This window comes from Lepisma saccharinum, chromosome 18, assembly GCF_977018435.1.
Source record: "Lepisma saccharinum chromosome 18, izLepSacc3.1, whole genome shotgun sequence".
Lineage (NCBI taxonomy): Eukaryota > Metazoa > Arthropoda > Insecta > Zygentoma > Lepismatidae > Lepisma > Lepisma saccharinum.
The window spans coordinates 10,000,472-10,016,982 of NC_139246.1; the positions used below are offsets into that span (position 1 = coordinate 10,000,472).

General features: G+C 37.1%; 1 protein-coding gene across 1 annotated transcript in view; it reads right to left on the minus strand.

Annotated features, from left to right (window-relative positions):
• Positions 1-667: 667 nt before the first annotated feature.
• Positions 668-16,511, minus strand: part of POLDIP2 (DNA polymerase delta interacting protein 2) — a 37,103-nt gene continuing 21,259 nt past the window's right edge. The window contains exons 3-7 of the mRNA XM_083139525.1: positions 13,025-13,130; positions 11,099-11,276; positions 6,184-6,347; positions 3,111-3,316; positions 668-1,199 (exon numbers count right to left, since the gene is read on the minus strand). Coding sequence (XP_082995651.1) covers positions 1,088-1,199; positions 3,111-3,316; positions 6,184-6,347; positions 11,099-11,276; positions 13,025-13,130 — 766 coding nt within the window. The 3' untranslated portion in view covers positions 668-1,087. The remainder of the gene's footprint in view (positions 1,200-3,110; positions 3,317-6,183; positions 6,348-11,098; positions 11,277-13,024; positions 13,131-16,511) is intronic.

Genomic DNA, 16,511 nt, shown 5'->3' on the forward strand with positions numbered 1-16,511 from the left:
CTCAAACCCAGCAAGATGTAAACAAAATAGAACAAATTCAAAGTAAATTCTTAAGACACTTAAAGTACCAACTAGATGGTATATACCCTCAAATGGAATCCCGTGAGAACCTTCTCAGATATTTTAACCTAACAACTCTCAACAACAGATGCATCATGCATCAGCTCATTTTCCTCCACAAAATTTTAAATAATCTCATCGAAGCTCCTTTCGCCCTGTCACAGCTCGACTTCTACGTCCCCTCAAGCAAATTACGACCAAGAACGCAACTCTTCAGCCTCCGTCGTAATAGAACCAACGCTCTGACAATATCCCCAATTTGGAATATGTGTAAAACATTTAATGATACCATCAAAAGTGAAAACAGTGTGGACTTATTTTGCCCGACCGCAATTTTGAAAAGGAGTATACTAAAATTACATAAATTACGATAGAACCTAAGATTTATATGTTTGTTAAATGTTTTCTGTCTATATACTACATTCATCTGTGCAATATTTCAATAATGTTATCACAAAATTATTGTATAATGAACGCCATTAATGGGTAATATACCTGTTGCGTTCAATTTCTGAAATAAATAAATAAATAACGCTGTGGGTAAGAAATTCTAAAGAATAAGTTGAAGGTTCAAATTAACACCTTAACATTAAAAAAAAAAAAAAGATTCATCCTCAAACTCGTCACTTTTATTTCTCATCAGTCTCCACAATCACATCAGCGCATCTAAAAATGTGCACACTTACTTATCACATTACCAGTACGGAGTACCACCGGATGCACTTCAGGAATCACTTCACTCGCACAGCAGGGCAGTCTATTTACACAAAATTTGTTGTATAATAGCATTACTGGTACAGGCTTTTTCTCACTTCCCAATATGGGACAAACGTCTCATGGATCCAGCCACAACACATAAAGGAATCCATTTTGTTTACCTTTATACACATTATTATGACTGAGTGGTTTCCTTTACTACTATTGTACAGAATTTTGAAACAGACAAGGAGCTTTATTTATTTTGCATCGAACGGAAGTTAATTCAACACTGCATAATTTACAAAACATAATAAATATGAACTGATTTTCACGCTACCCCATTTGGACTTCCAGAGTCTTCCTGCTTGCTCTCCAATGAAAACGGTGGAATCCTGCAGTCAAACATATAACCATCTTCTCTTTCCATGCGGAATGTACCCCTGAAAAGTTACAGGCAAATATAATAAAAGGTGTCTCAAAAAGATGAGACATGAAATGGAGGTATATAGAAGAGGAAAAATAGTCGCAATTATGGAAATGAATACTGCAAAAGGTGCATTACAGGTCGGTGAAGAGATCTGTAGGTTTATGACTTGAAGACAATGACCATTTCTGTGCAAACATTCCTGCAGTCATTGAGGGACATCCTGCGGAAACTGGCCGATTTTCAACTCAACCTGCTACAACTGAAGAATTGTTCAGATTCCTGTGGACATGCTGTGTCGAGCTATGCAGGATGTCCCTCGATGACTGCAGGAATGTTTGCGCAGAAATGGGCATCTTCAAGTCATGAACCTAGTGATCTCTTCAGGGACCTATAATGTAAGAAATGGCATAAGGTAAAGGTAAAGTTCCCGTGCATATAGCACCATGGCATGAAGGCACATTTAGGGGATGTGGGGGTAGGACCACACACATTCTCGATCTTGTCAATTTTGGATGTGATGTGATCAGCACCATGCTCTGGCTGCCTTTACCCCCCAAGATTGTTCCCCAGGGTGAGCCACTTTATGAGGGGACAATGCCAGAAAAATTCCAACCTTAGATCACGCAGCCCAGGAATCGAACCAGAGTCTCCCACGTGGCAATTAGATGCCACGGCATCCTTTGCACCATTCATTTCCATGATTAAATCTCTTGCAACTACATTTCTCTTCTCTATACCTTCGTTTCAAAATGTCCTATCTTTTTGAGACATCCTTTTACATTAACTCCTAAGGCAGCTTTCAGGCTTGACAAGCGACATTGGTTTCACACCAAGGTCACAGGTGAAAGGGGTTTACCTCCAGTCTGAAGTATTCACTGCTCATGTGACTAGCTTGTCATGTCACTTCAGTATGTAAGGTTATGTTTATTTCTGAACGTTCGTTTCAAGTCCCTTGTTGCTTCAGTCTGAAAGCTCCCTTACATAAATTACATAATGGAAATGAGTATGTGTAGAGCCAAATATAGTTTAAATTTCATTTAAAAACTATACTTATTACACAAAATAAACTCTTCCCTTCCAATAGCACATTTATGTAGTTGTCAGAGTATTAAGTTTATTCCTGTGCAAAGAAATCTCCATTGTTTCTTCTCAAATATTTACAATAGAATTAAAAAGTTTTCTGGAATTTGCAAAACTCGCAGGATAATTCGGTCTTCAGAAAGTGTCGCATCGGTAAATAGACTTTAACTTTCATGTTTAAAAGTTTATTTCACATCATTTCGTGTCAAAACATGGATAAAATGCACCTTATACCTTTCAAAAACATGAAACTGAACATTAGTGTGTTACTTCACATTTTGTGTTTCTGTTAAAAACAAAATACTCATGCTTCTACGTATGTGACATGATAAGACCAAGTAAGAAATGATCAGTTTTGCTTCTCTCCACTTCCCTTATTCCAATTCACAGAAGTTACTAACCCTGTTATTCTCTATTGAATATAGAACTGTAATTAGGAAAAATAATTTATAAATAGTTTAAAAATCTTATAATCAGGCTACAAACTTTTGGCAATTTTACTGATATCTGTATTGGCAAATTGATTAATATGTCTCATCCTTATTAAATGTACACAACATGCCAAGCAAAATTGTAAAGTATGTTGCAAAAGTTGGTCAACCTTAACTTTTACTGACAAACTTGAAAAACATGTTATTCACTATATTAGATTATTTGCATCTTAAAACCATGTCCTTTGGCTTTTATTCAATACTTTACATTGAAAGTTTATGCTATAGAACCCAAAGTTTGGATCTCTCGTCAAAAACAAGAGCACCAACCATTCAGTAACTTATAATACAAATGGTGCCCAAAAATTAATGTATGTAGCAGTACATGGATACATAAAAAATAATAGTCTTACCACATGTGGCCACTTGGAGCTTGTAGACTAACGTGACTGCTGTACTGAAAAGCAGGTAGTTGTTTTGAAAGCACAGGCTCCTGCCCTACAACGCCTCTCCCTCGTACAGTCTCCAGGGTTCCTGAGAGGCTGAAAATACGCCAATGCCTCTCCCGGAGCTGCACGGTTAGATCCCCAAGGTTTTCTAGCCGGATACAGTAGCGCCACTGCAAAAACAAATATTTATTAGGATCACTAATGTAAAAAATACATGCTCATACTTCTAAATAGCTTTTCTACGTAATAAAATAGAATTTAAGCTTTGGAGGACATCCCAAGTTTAAAAATTACATTACTTAAAATTTTCTAATCATCTCCAGTACATGTTTGGTCATTAAGGCCACGAGGAATTGTTTCAGTGTCCAACCAGACAGGAGGACCTGGAAAAACTATAACCCCCCCCCCCTCCCTGCGAACTGGAGAATGTGGTCTGTGCACTGGATGTTTGTAGGAGAGGGAGATACTTCACCATTATGCTTATGGATGTATGGCTCATGAGTGTAAAACATCTGCGGATGTAGTTAGAATTCGAATATCTATATTAATCGACAATACTGTCCGGTTATCTACATCTAGTAATCGGAATGAATTTGTTGTTATTTCATTTGTTGGGGTTATATATGAGTGAAATTCTGCCTTTGTAAAATCAGAGTATTCGTAGCTTCAATATCATTGATGTCCAATAGTTTTTAGGGTTAGTGAGGGTTGATTGATTTAACCTAATAAATATAGTAGTCGTAATGATGGAAGTGCAATAAGAGTAATTTCTGGTATAATTGTTCACATTGTTTCTAGTACTTGCCCTTCTAGAAGTATCCGGTTGGTTAATTTGTTATTAAATAATGATATTATTAAATATCCTACTAATATTGTAATTATAATTAAAATTAGTATTGTGTGGTCATGAAAGATATTCTTGGGAATATCAAACTTATGATGGCATAGAAAAACACATGAACGGAAAGAAGACAGGTTGAAAATTTTGTTTGTAGTGGGGATTAATTAGCAGTAATTTGAAGTTGAAGATTTTTTTTCTCCATAAGATATACATGGGATTCTGTAAATACTTACTCATTATATTTATTACAGATTGTATCTAACTTAATAATCAACATAAAAAACACTTCCACTTGCAACATAGGGAGAAAATCATACTCTCTTGTACAAAAATCTCTTCAGTTAATGGAACTGACATTTAAAATCCTTCGTTTTATAGAGATAGTGCTATTTGGAACTAGGGCCAGATGGATACCAACGTATTGCTATTAGATTATACCAGTGGTAACTGTATTGGAAAGTATCACATCAAATTTAATTGCTGTTACTGGCTGATACTTTACTGGTGTCCATGTATTTTGTTGGATTCACAAAAATGCCATAACATCCTTTAGTGGTCTATTTATCCTATAAATTAATCACAATGCGTAAGTTTATTAATTCTGCACCAGAATTATGTGGCAAAATAGGATTTTCATAATTAAATGACAGCTACACTGCCCTCCAGAAATTAAGCAACAACAAGAAAATGTGAGGTAAAAGAGAAGAAGAGTGGTGGGTACGCTGAAAGAAAGCAACGAATGCGTAAGGGATCATATCCCTTATTAGTGTCAGACAACGGTCACTTTCGTTACAAATAAAATATGTACACCCTCCGGCCTTGTGTTTGATTCTATTGGATGATCACCATTTGTTGCTTAATTTATGGAGAGCAGTGTATTTTAATATTCAGATTACCTCAAATGTAATTCTTTGAATATTTTGAAGCAAAACTTTGGTATACTGATGTGGTATAATTGAAATAGGAATACCTATACAGGGAGAGGCAAAAGTCAGGTTACATAAGTTAAGAAAGGATCACCTACCAAATCACCCACACCACATGAGCAGACATCTTACGCAACTGAAAACGTAGAATTGAAGCAAGCATTCAAGCAAATGGTGCACATATTTGTTTTCTTATGTAATCTGACTTTTGCCTCACCCTGTATATTAACATTAAATTGTTAGTATTCAAGCATCCATATCAATGGAAAGCAGTAAGAGTATTGCAATTTATATGGATATCTGCTCAATCATACTTTGAAATAATAATGATGCTAATTACAATTTACAGAAAATAGCGAATTACAATTGTAAGCATACTGTTCATTTAGTTTTGTTGAAGAGACCATATGTTTATACAGAGTGGGTCACGAAAAAGCAACCCCCGCCAAATTCTTCCATATTCTGGCCCAGGCTGCTTTTTCGTGGCCCACTCTGTACTATTCCATTAAAATCTGACTTCTACAATCTTGATGCTACTAGTTTAGAAGAAAAATGTGTAGAACAAATAAGGCTGTTGTGCATATTTATACAGTTTGGTCCAAAAAAATATCCCCACCCAAAGGTTTTATTGAAAGCACATGAGAATGAAAACTAACCTAATTTAACCAATAATTTTGAAGTTTATTAATAGAGAACTAACTATACTGTGTCTTGGGAATCCGTGGAGCAAAACCATGCGGTAGTGAAGGGGAGAAAGCGAGTGGGCAGAGCAAAGCAGTGCACGCTGATGCAAACGGATGGTAGCTGCAGCCACGTTTTCCCCTCCATGCCCTCGCTTCCACTCATGCGCTAATTAGTCGAGTCAGTACATGTCCAGATGCATGTACACATGCAAGAAAATTACTCTGGGGTGTTGAAATAAAATTGTTTAGCAGAAATAGAAAGAAGCACAACCATCTACAACATTGCCATCAAACATATATGAAATAAAATACAATTCAATTCTTGTGTATGTATGATGTAATTCACGTCGATTATCTGTGTGAAAGGATGTCAATAATAGGCATTCTTATCTACAGTCACCAGTGAATTGATACTTGTTTCTAAAATAAATAATGGCATTCCTATGACATTGAAACAGATTTACGTTGAAATATATGAAGAAATAAACAAATATTGCAAGTGGGGATATTTTTTGGATCAAATTGTAGTCTACTTTAACTGAGATATTACAAACAGTAGATGATGGAAATACAAAATGCATTCCTACCCAATAAACAGAAGCTGTTTGCGACTCCCTGCAGCCCATGTAAAACGGGATCACTGTTACACGGACATTTTCTGTTGTTTCTTTATGGACATCTGATAGTTCTAGCCAAGGATGATTCTTCTCTTGCCATGCCTTTAATGTTTCTTGAGGACTAAAAGGTGGATCTGAAAAATACAAGTATTTTTAACTGTTATCTCCATAAAATAAAAATAATAGGGTGTGCAGGTCATCATTGTACATCACTGAAAAAAACTCTCACACCAAACAATGCAATGCAAATTTCAATGCAAACACCTTTTCTTAGTTAGTTATGTTTTTGCTCGTTGAGGCCTTGTTTTGAGAATATGAGCCCTTGGAGAAGGACATTTTCTTTCATGTATACAGGTCACCATGTGGCACAAGTTAATGGTTGCCACTGATATTTTTGTGTCAGAAAGTTACTTTTTTTGTTGTACAAAACAGTGGTACCAATTTAGGCAAGGACTATCCACTGCAGTGTGCATACCTCTGAGCAAAACTTATAAAAGCATCAAATACAATGAGAATCACACGTGTATGCATGGTGTTAAATGAATAACCTGACAGAATATATATTAATTGATTTTTTATTATTTTAATTCACATTTCTGGTCCTTTTGGCTATTCATGAAGATGAGGATGAAAGAACAAACACACATGACGGACACAACCCAAGCCCTACATAAGAATTGTACTGGCTGTGAACCCAGATGGAGGGAATATACTAACCCCAAGCAGTATTGTCCTGAGAAAAAAAAAACATCTTGTGGTATGATATTTCCACAGTGTAATATCACTTTTAGTATCTTACCTGACACGAAATGGAAATGCCAGGGTCAACCATAAATCTATGATGCATGGCTGCATACATACAGGACAGCAAATGTCATTATTTGATGACTTATAGCCTCAAATCCAGACCTCAATGAGCAAAACATTGCAAAGAAAAGTTGTTGAACTTCATGTCTTCTATATGCTCTGAAAGTTTGTCAGTGTTGTATGATGACATTTTGAATACAGAGGTTGTTCGCTTTATATCCGACCATTGTCGATTCGGTGCTGCCACCTGGCGTATCATGCTGGAACTATGGGTCTGCTGGCGGGAGCAGTGTTGTGTCTGACCTTGTAGGTGCGTAAGTGTTGGTAGTGAATGTAATCAAATGGCATCGAAAATCAACCAGTATTGGGAGGGTTACGTAATGGCCCTTTTCCATGCTAAGTTTTCATATGTACGCATTGTGAAACTGTATGAAAAGTACCTGGTGGGTTTCAAATGGAAGAAAGTTGTCACAATGGATGAATCATATGTCAATCTCACTGCTGGTGGTCACATTCGGGTGATCACAAACCGTGACATTGACGGCAAGGGGCACAGCAACTTTGTTCATCAGTGCAGGGAAAGTTTCCCTCGTGGCTTTATGGTTGTGACGGGATTCGGATATGAGGGTAAGTTGATGATACGCAAGGTGGACAAAAACGTGAAGGTGAATGCCAGATACTTCCAAGACTCCATTCTGACACCTATCTATCAGAGAGACATCCCAAAATTGTATGGAATGGACGCGAACTAGGTGATGATCCATATGGACAAGGCTCCGAGTCATACCGCTAGAACATCACTACGTTTTTATCAGGAAATGGCAAACGAATTAGGAATTCGTGTCATTCCGTTTGAAGACATTCCTGTGAAAAGCCCAGATGCCAGTCCAATGGATTTTTGCAGATTTGGACTGTTGAAACGACGTCTTCAACATCGCCGCCCGCACACCCTGGATGGTCTATGGAAAGCTTGCAGGGAGGAGTGGGACAGAATTCCCATGCCTGTCCTGCACCGGAGCTTGCTGCAATGGAAACTGCAATGCCGGGCGATAGTCCACAATGCTGGGGGTCCAATAGAACATGTTCGGTGGTGGGGGCACGGTATCTCTTAAGGTGAGTACCCGTCAAACATGGTCGGATATAAAGCGAACAACCTTCTGTATAACGTAACACAATTTTAAATCAGCACATGTATTTCCTTCTCCAATATAGTGCTACATGAAATTAGAGTGTGCACATGGTACTCCTTTCATTTCTACAGTTTAGTTCCACTTATACCATGAACGCCAGAAATTAATGGATTGGAGATTCAACATTCAGAATGGCACTTCGAGCAGTGGCAACGAGGGGTGCCAACGGAGGGGATTCATGATGTGCCTGTGATATGTTAATTTTTTTTGGGGGGTGGACAAGATTTTAAAACAAATCTATATATCTTCACACAAAAATGGATGATCGTTTCGTTTCATTGACTTGCGATTGATTTTTAGTTATGGTTATTATGCACAGTTTCTCTACCTGTGGGTGATCGCAGCGATGGGGTTGAAATGAAACATTACCTCTTATGCCTTTAGAATCAGTTTGGAAGGGCGAACATGCTGTTCGCATTCATACAAGCTTAGTCACGCAGACAAACTGTTAAGAATAAGGTTCAGTACACTAACAATGGCAGTGAGTCTGAGCAGTTTTGTGTTTTATGTTAGCAAACATGAAAGTGAGCGTAAAGTACCTGAAGAAAACATATATTGCTTACATATGTCTGTATTACATTGTTCCGCAAATTTTGTCTGACCAAAATAATTTGAGTAAATAATTCGGGGGGGGGAGGGGAATGTTCTACCTTTTTTGGGGGAATAGGCACCCCTGGTGGAAACTGAGGTTCCACGTACAGTCCAGATCAAGGTGAACAATGCAACTTCATAATTTACTTTAGGTAATAATGTTCAGTACAGTATATAAGAAAACTGCCTTCCACATAAGAAGGTTTGATTGATTTTATTTTTCTTTGCTTTCTGCTACTTTTGACTAATTGCGAAGATGGGATTGAGTGACGACATGATGAAATTGATGGACACTCTCAGAAAACACCCATGCACAAGCTGAGAATTGATCCGGGCAACCCTAGCATTGCAGCACGATGTGCTAACTACTTCGCCATGGAGGCAGGTTAAAACAACCTATATATAAAATAGAACCTCAATTTAACATTTGCCAGATTTGAGATTTTGCCACATTATACATCCAATTTGCATGGTCCCAACGAAACCATATTTATAAACTTTTCCTACATTTTATTTTCCAGACTTGTCCTCTGGAACACGAACAACAGGGGTTCCACTATATTTAGAATATTACTTTATTTTTGCATCCAAAGGGAACATTCTGGTCAACATAGGCTTTGAAAATCTTCAAGGTTTGAAAGTGTAAGAAAGATTCCACACCAAAGTGAGTTGCTATTTTAAGTCAACTTTATGCACAGTAAGGATAATCGGGATCCGAACCACTATGTGAATCCACCGGGAACCGAACTCGGGACCCATTGATTACAAGGCAGTGACGCTACCACTGTGCCATCGGGAGGCCCACACCAAAGTGACAAGTACACGTTGCTTGAGAACAAACTAATCGATACCAGCATTTTATACTGCATGCTGCGTTTCATTGGTTGGTCTTCAAGTGACAAGCAACGTGCAAGGCAAGCAATGTGCATCACTTCTTGCTTCGGTGTGGAATGTCCTCAAAATTTGGCCAGCGAAGCCGTTTTAAAAATATTTTCTCCTTTCAAAAACTGCTATGATATTCCAAATTATGAAAAATTACATCTACTTAGAATTTCTTCCTGAACATTCACATGAATCTTCTTATGGTTTGCTTTCGCTGTTGTCTAGATATTCACAATTATTTCATGGCTATGTAAGCCTGTTAAACTATTGTGAATATATAGATATCAGTTAAAGAAAACCACGTGAATGCTCTAGAAGGAATTCTAAGGAGATGTAGTGTTCAAAATTTGGAATCAGAGTAGTCTTTCAAAAGAAAAAGAAATTTCGAAAACACCTTTCCTGGCATTGGCCAATGGTATTGAGGTATCTTTGGGACTAAAGTGATAATTGACACGGGCTCCTTAAGACTGTTAAAAAGTTCACTACTCATGTGTGCCAACAGATTCGGGCAACAGGATGCATTTTGACAAAATGGAACAGTCCAAGTGACACACAAGCAACAAGCAACATGTGCAGCTCAGTATGAAAAAAATTATGTCTAAAGGTTAATTTCCAAGTGTTACTTGAATTGGATTGTAATAAAAGATAAAGTTCCTGGTGCCGTGAAGGCACATTTAGGGGATGTGTGCGTATAGAGCGACCACAAACAAAAGAACCTTTGACGAAAAGTATCCACGCAGCTTTCCCTTCCTCCATTCAGCTCGGGCCATAAGGAAGCATGCTCCGATATGCCCCTTCCCTCCACGTGGTGTACGGTGCACAGGATTCGTGGGTCTGCGCAGGTTTTTTTGCTTGTGGTTTCACTATAGGGTCCCACATATACCCGATCTCTGACATTTTGGAGGTGATGTGATCAGCATCATGCTCCAGCTGCCCTTACTCACTAGGGTTGCCCCCCAGGTATCCACTGATTTCAGACTGGGTGAGCCCCAGAGCCACTTTATATTGGGACAAGGTGAAAATTTAAACCATAGATCACCCACCTGGGTCTCCTGCATGACAGTCAAATGCCCTACCAACTAGACCACCATGGCTGTCACTTTGGTCTGAAAACCCCACGAGGAACACCAATTGGTTGGTTCTACAGACTTTGGATACAAATCCACAAAAAGGCACTATTTGTAGCTGTTTCCATGAACTTTAACTAGTATTCATTTACATTTGTAGTTCAAATTCATCAAAGAAATCTAGACGAAATTATCCATTGTGGTCCTGCACTGAAAAATTGTGGTAGCCAACAATGCCATCCTGATAGATTCCGTTAGGCATCAAAATATACTGTGACTGCTACTTTTGAACACTGGCCTCGATAAACCTTCCATATAGTACACAGATTAACAAGAAAAACAACCAACCTCTATCAGTAGTGTATACTAGAAATTTATCAAACAACTCGTGGTGAAGGGGCTGCTTTTCTGTGGTGGTGTACGGAAGAATGTCTTCATGTGCAACATAGTCTAATCCTGGGATTGCATACAAACTTCTACTGCTTTCTTGGTTACCAAGGAATGTGACAGCCTCAGTCTGCGCTCTCTGCAATACAAAAACATTAAAACACTGGCTTTGAATGCGAGACCAGAATGATGTAAAGACTAAATATTCCACTTTTACATTCGCGAAACTTACATTTTCCCATACAATGAAACTGAAACTTTCATTTTATGTACACACGAACATTAAAAATTAAAAACCAAAAACTGTACAAAATTTTACATAAAGAGAAGGCAAAGTAAGCTGGTGGTGGTGAATGAGTATATATTTGATGTCAAAACAGTTTTCACACCAGAAAGTGTCAAACAATCTTAACAGCAGTAGTATGTGTATATGTTAAAGAAATCTAGGGGACAATCTTGCAGAAAATAATGGTATGGAGTGCAAATAACAGACAATGAAAAAACTGACAAGAAACCAAATTAAAACTAGATAAGATGATAAATCAGTTATTTTGATTTGGCATTACTATACTTTCTGCACTATCATACATCCCATCCATGTGAATTTACATAATATAATAAACTTATATGCTTAAGAAATACATAAGCTTATTTTAGCAATTACAGAATAAACACATGGAACAAGTAATAACACTCTTCAGCCTAATATATCATCAGGTAAATAAAAGTGAGTTTTCTGCTCTTAATTATGAATTAATTTTTAATATTTCTATTGAAAGTGTACACACATTCATTCACAATTTTACTATTTTGTGCACATTTTCTTTTACTATGTAATGCCCAAATATTTTAAAAATTAAGGACAAAAAACACATATAACCACTACATCTGTTCCATGTAGACAGCAAGTCACAAGTTCATTCGACAAAATGTTTGATCAAGCACCTGTGAATCAAAGTCATTTTTCGTGGATACAAAATAATAACTGGAGGCCAGGTCAATCTTTTTTTTTTTTACGGGTACCTCTCACAGAGTACTCATTATGCTATAATCACAAAATTTTTACTCACGTGAAATTTCGTATTTCCACGTTGCACAATTTAATGGTTATTTCCGATTAATTTCGAAGACACTGCATCTGGAGCGGAGATGCTGTACCCTTAGTGAATGAAGACAGTGTCTTTGAAATTAATTGGAAATAACCATTAAATTGTGCAACGCAGAAATATGAAATAATTTCATGCGAGTGATTCTTAAACCCCGTTTACCACATCCATCATGAATATAAAATTTTTGTTAGGTCTCCCATCACAGATATTGGGAATTGGAACAAAAAAAAAAAAAAACATTTTCAAAGAGCTATAACTCAAAGGAAACCAGTAACTGAGCTCAAATATTTCCTGCTGAAATTTTGGATGTATATATTTCCTCTAAAAAAATTATAGCTCTGATATTACATTACTTCTCTACTATAAAAAATTATAAACTTAATAATCCTAATCCAAAATTGAATGTTCGTTTTGGAATTAAATTTCAGCTATTTGCATTAGAGATGGTGAAAAAAAGGTACAGAACATAAAATGTAGCTTGAAATATACTGAAAACAATAGTTTTTACCACAGCATTCTATCATTTCTTTTTTAGCCGAGTTATCATAACTGCTTGCATAGGCCAAATATCCCGCAAGTCTTGAAACAAAAATGGTTATCATTTCAAACAAATAATTTGGTATCAATTGACCCCAATTCAAGGTTCCGATACTCTAGGGTTCACAAGTATTTTAAATAATTCAAGTTTTATTGTTTCTTATTTAGAATAATTGCCACTTTTCTTTTAAGGCATAGAAATTATTTCTACAAAACTATTAACTAAAATCTACATACATACTATGTATGGACAATCCCTGGAGTCTATGAGGACTTGGTAATAGGTGTGAGTTCTGCCTTTAACTTCTTTGCCTACATGATTAAAATTATTTGCCTCTTCTTGTGTTCTGAAAGAAAGAAAACAAACATAAGATTTCCTGGGCAGAACCATCCATCCATCCATCAAAAACTATTTGTTGAACACACAAAAGATGCCAAAAAAGATATGAAAATCAGGCCTTTCTCAACACCTCCACTCCACAAACCACATCATCTCCACATCCATACTTCACCCAACTGGAAGTTATCTATATTCCATTGTATCTTTCAGTGTGGCAATTTTCAACAAAGTTCTGAAATTGTTTTCTTTGGATCTTTTTGATTGAAAATTTTCTTTGGTTTTGCTCTCAGATTCTGAGTAAATCCTTCATGTTTATTTCACCAAATGTCTTGTCTGTAGGGAGATAAATATGATAATTATTCTATTGAGCACTGTAAATTGTGGAAGTGCTCGAAAGAGAAATTGATTTACTGAATTGATAGTGTTAGAAATGGGATTAATGATGCAGGGAAGATCAAACCTGAGCTTATGCAGTTGTGTAAGCAAATAGGTTCCTTGAACAAAGGTCCAACTCAAATTGAAAACTTGAGAATTTAGACCTCTTCTTTCTGTGTGGGTCAAGTATGGTTATGTCGGCGGTGGACCTAATGGTCAAGTAGATGTAACCTAGCAGCAGGCTAGCACATGGGATAACTGCCTATCTTCTCTTGTTCTTGGATTCTGGAATTTTAAAAATGAAAGTCTTCCTACCTGTATCATGTTTGATGAGGAATTGTGAAATGGTTGTAACTGTATATATTGTAAAAATGTTTTATGTGCACAAATATGTATTGTAAGTGACGTTATAATATAATATTGTCATGTATTGAGTATACGTCATGTGGTTAGTGGTTTGTGGTACTTGGCGTGATGTATCTTGTGTATGATGGTGTTCAGTTCAGCCCTTGCTGAACGCCATTTATGACATACGTGGTCTGTTAGGAAAGTAATGAGACTGATTTTCTGTAAACGATGAATTTTATTATTTTTACAAATCAAAGTTATCCCCTTCAAAATAGTTCCCTTGGGCAGCTACACAGCGATGGAGGCGTTGTTCCCATGTTCATAGCAGTGCTGGAAGGCTTCTGCTGGAATACCTTTTAGCTCGTCGGTTACGCTCTTCTGGATATTATCCAAAGTATCAAAATGGCATCCTTTCAAGTGGTTTTTGAGCAAGGGGAATAAAAAAAAAAAGGTCGCAGGGACTGAGATCCGGTGAATAAGGGGGCTGAGGAACCACAGGAATGCTTTTTTTTTTTTTTTTTTTGCCAAAAATTCATTGATGGAAACTGCCGTGCATTGTCGTGGTGCAGCATCCAAGTGTGTGCAATGTCTGGTCGCTCACGTGCAACCCTTTTCCTGAGTCTTGCAAGGACTTCATTTGGTACACACGTTCAAATTTAACTCACTACTGATCATTCTCACCATCAATCGACGATCTGACCTCACAAGAGACCTCACTCTTTCCATATTGTCATCAGTTTTTGAGGTTGAAGGTCTTCCCCCATGAGGTTTGTCTTCCACTTGTTCTCGGCCTTCTAAAAATGACTTGTGCCATCTGAACACTTGTGCCCTAGATAGTGCATCTTCTCCATAAGCCCCTTGTAACTTTTCATAAGTCGCAGTGGCGGATTCGCCAAGCTTAACACAAAATTTGATGGCACAATGTTGTTCAAACTTTTGCCAGTCCATTTTCGTAACTCACCTCACAAACACAACTTCACGTCAGACGCTCTCAACAATCGTGTAGCAACTGTAGCAAGTTCAAACTTGTACTGCGTCAAAGAAAACCATTCACCTAACTGCCATGTGAAGGTGGGGGCAGCAGCGTTGCCGGTTCGTGCACAGGGTTTGCCAGTCTCATTACTTTCCTAACAGACCATGTAAATGCCATAATGCTAAAGAAAAAGCAAGATGGTTGGTTGTATTCTTGCCCGTATACATTACGTCAAAATTCATCAATTAGTTCGCCCATATAGTTTTGGTAATTCTCGTCTGCATGACGAGTTAACATCGAAGTGTGCAGTTAGTTCACAAAGGAAATACCAGAGGCAGTTGAGTCCTGTAGTGTTTTTAGGGATTACTACAGTCCCATAAACGTTGAGTGAATGAAAGTTCAACCTATCATTGTATGTGTATTTATCTTTATTCAAACACATTCTTGATTTGAGCATCTATTCTTGCTTAGAAACTATTTACATTTTTACTATCTCCCAAAAAGAATCAAGTTGGCTAAGTAGCTGCAAGCGGTGGAGGATGAATTGTCAGTTGCCAAGAGAAAGTGGGAAGGAACTGGCTTTGGAGAATAGAGATGTGAAAGAAAGGAATCGTTATTTATTGGCATATCTTTGCATAGTTCGTGTTGTAAATGACATTTTTGGATTGAAAACTTATGCTTATCCCATAGAACATAGTATAAAGTTGAAGGTTGAAGCCTTTGAGGTAGGTTGGTGGCTTGTTAAAATAAGAGAGAAATGTGTGCACCTGTCAGTGTTGTATTCCTGTTCGCCCATAATGGAGGTAAGACAGTTTTCAGCTTTTACAGTGAGAATTAATTTGTATGGATTTGGAAGCCAATTACAACTTATATAAATACATTTCTGATCTTTCGATTTTTTAACTACCAACAGTAAGAGCAATCGAGTATGCATGGTTATCTTTGGCCGTAATTCTGCAACGCCATCTTGCCATTGATTGGATGTGCATGAATGCATACTGCGTTACATTCATCAGCGTAGTTCATATGGATTTACCTTTGAAGGTGAGGAATAAGGAGTGATTTTACTTGAACGTACAAAAGTTGAAATGGAAGTTTCACAAGGCAGGTCACATCCATAATTCTATAACTGCAAGTGGCATATGGATGTTATTAGCTTTCTTTTCATTTGCAAAGTGCTTTTTTTCACCACGAGGTAAAAATTGCAACAAGAGCAGTTATCCTACCAACCATCTTACCATACTACTACTCTTTTCATATTTGGATGCATGTCTGAAGTATGATATAAGTTGGTTGTCTTTGTTTGATCACATATCAAGATATAGGCAGGACATATTATTATCAAGATTGATGTTAGGCCTAAATGTAGGTGACCTGTATGAACATTAATAATACAGTTCATAAAAGTACTTAAGAACAAAATTATTACATAAGCTTTTGCAAGATAAATCATGTAATAATGAAGGGTGTTTACATAATTGGTTTATTCAATTAGTCAAGAATCTATATAGCATACAAACATTTCCACAATTATTGTACACTTTTATTTTGTTCAGTACACTAATGTACAAAAGTATTACCAGACAATAAGGACATATACAAGTAATTGGTTATGGTTAGTATAGTATCCATACAACCCAAACTCTATACAATTCCAGCATTATGCTTGGTTGAAGGTGGCCTTTATTAGTG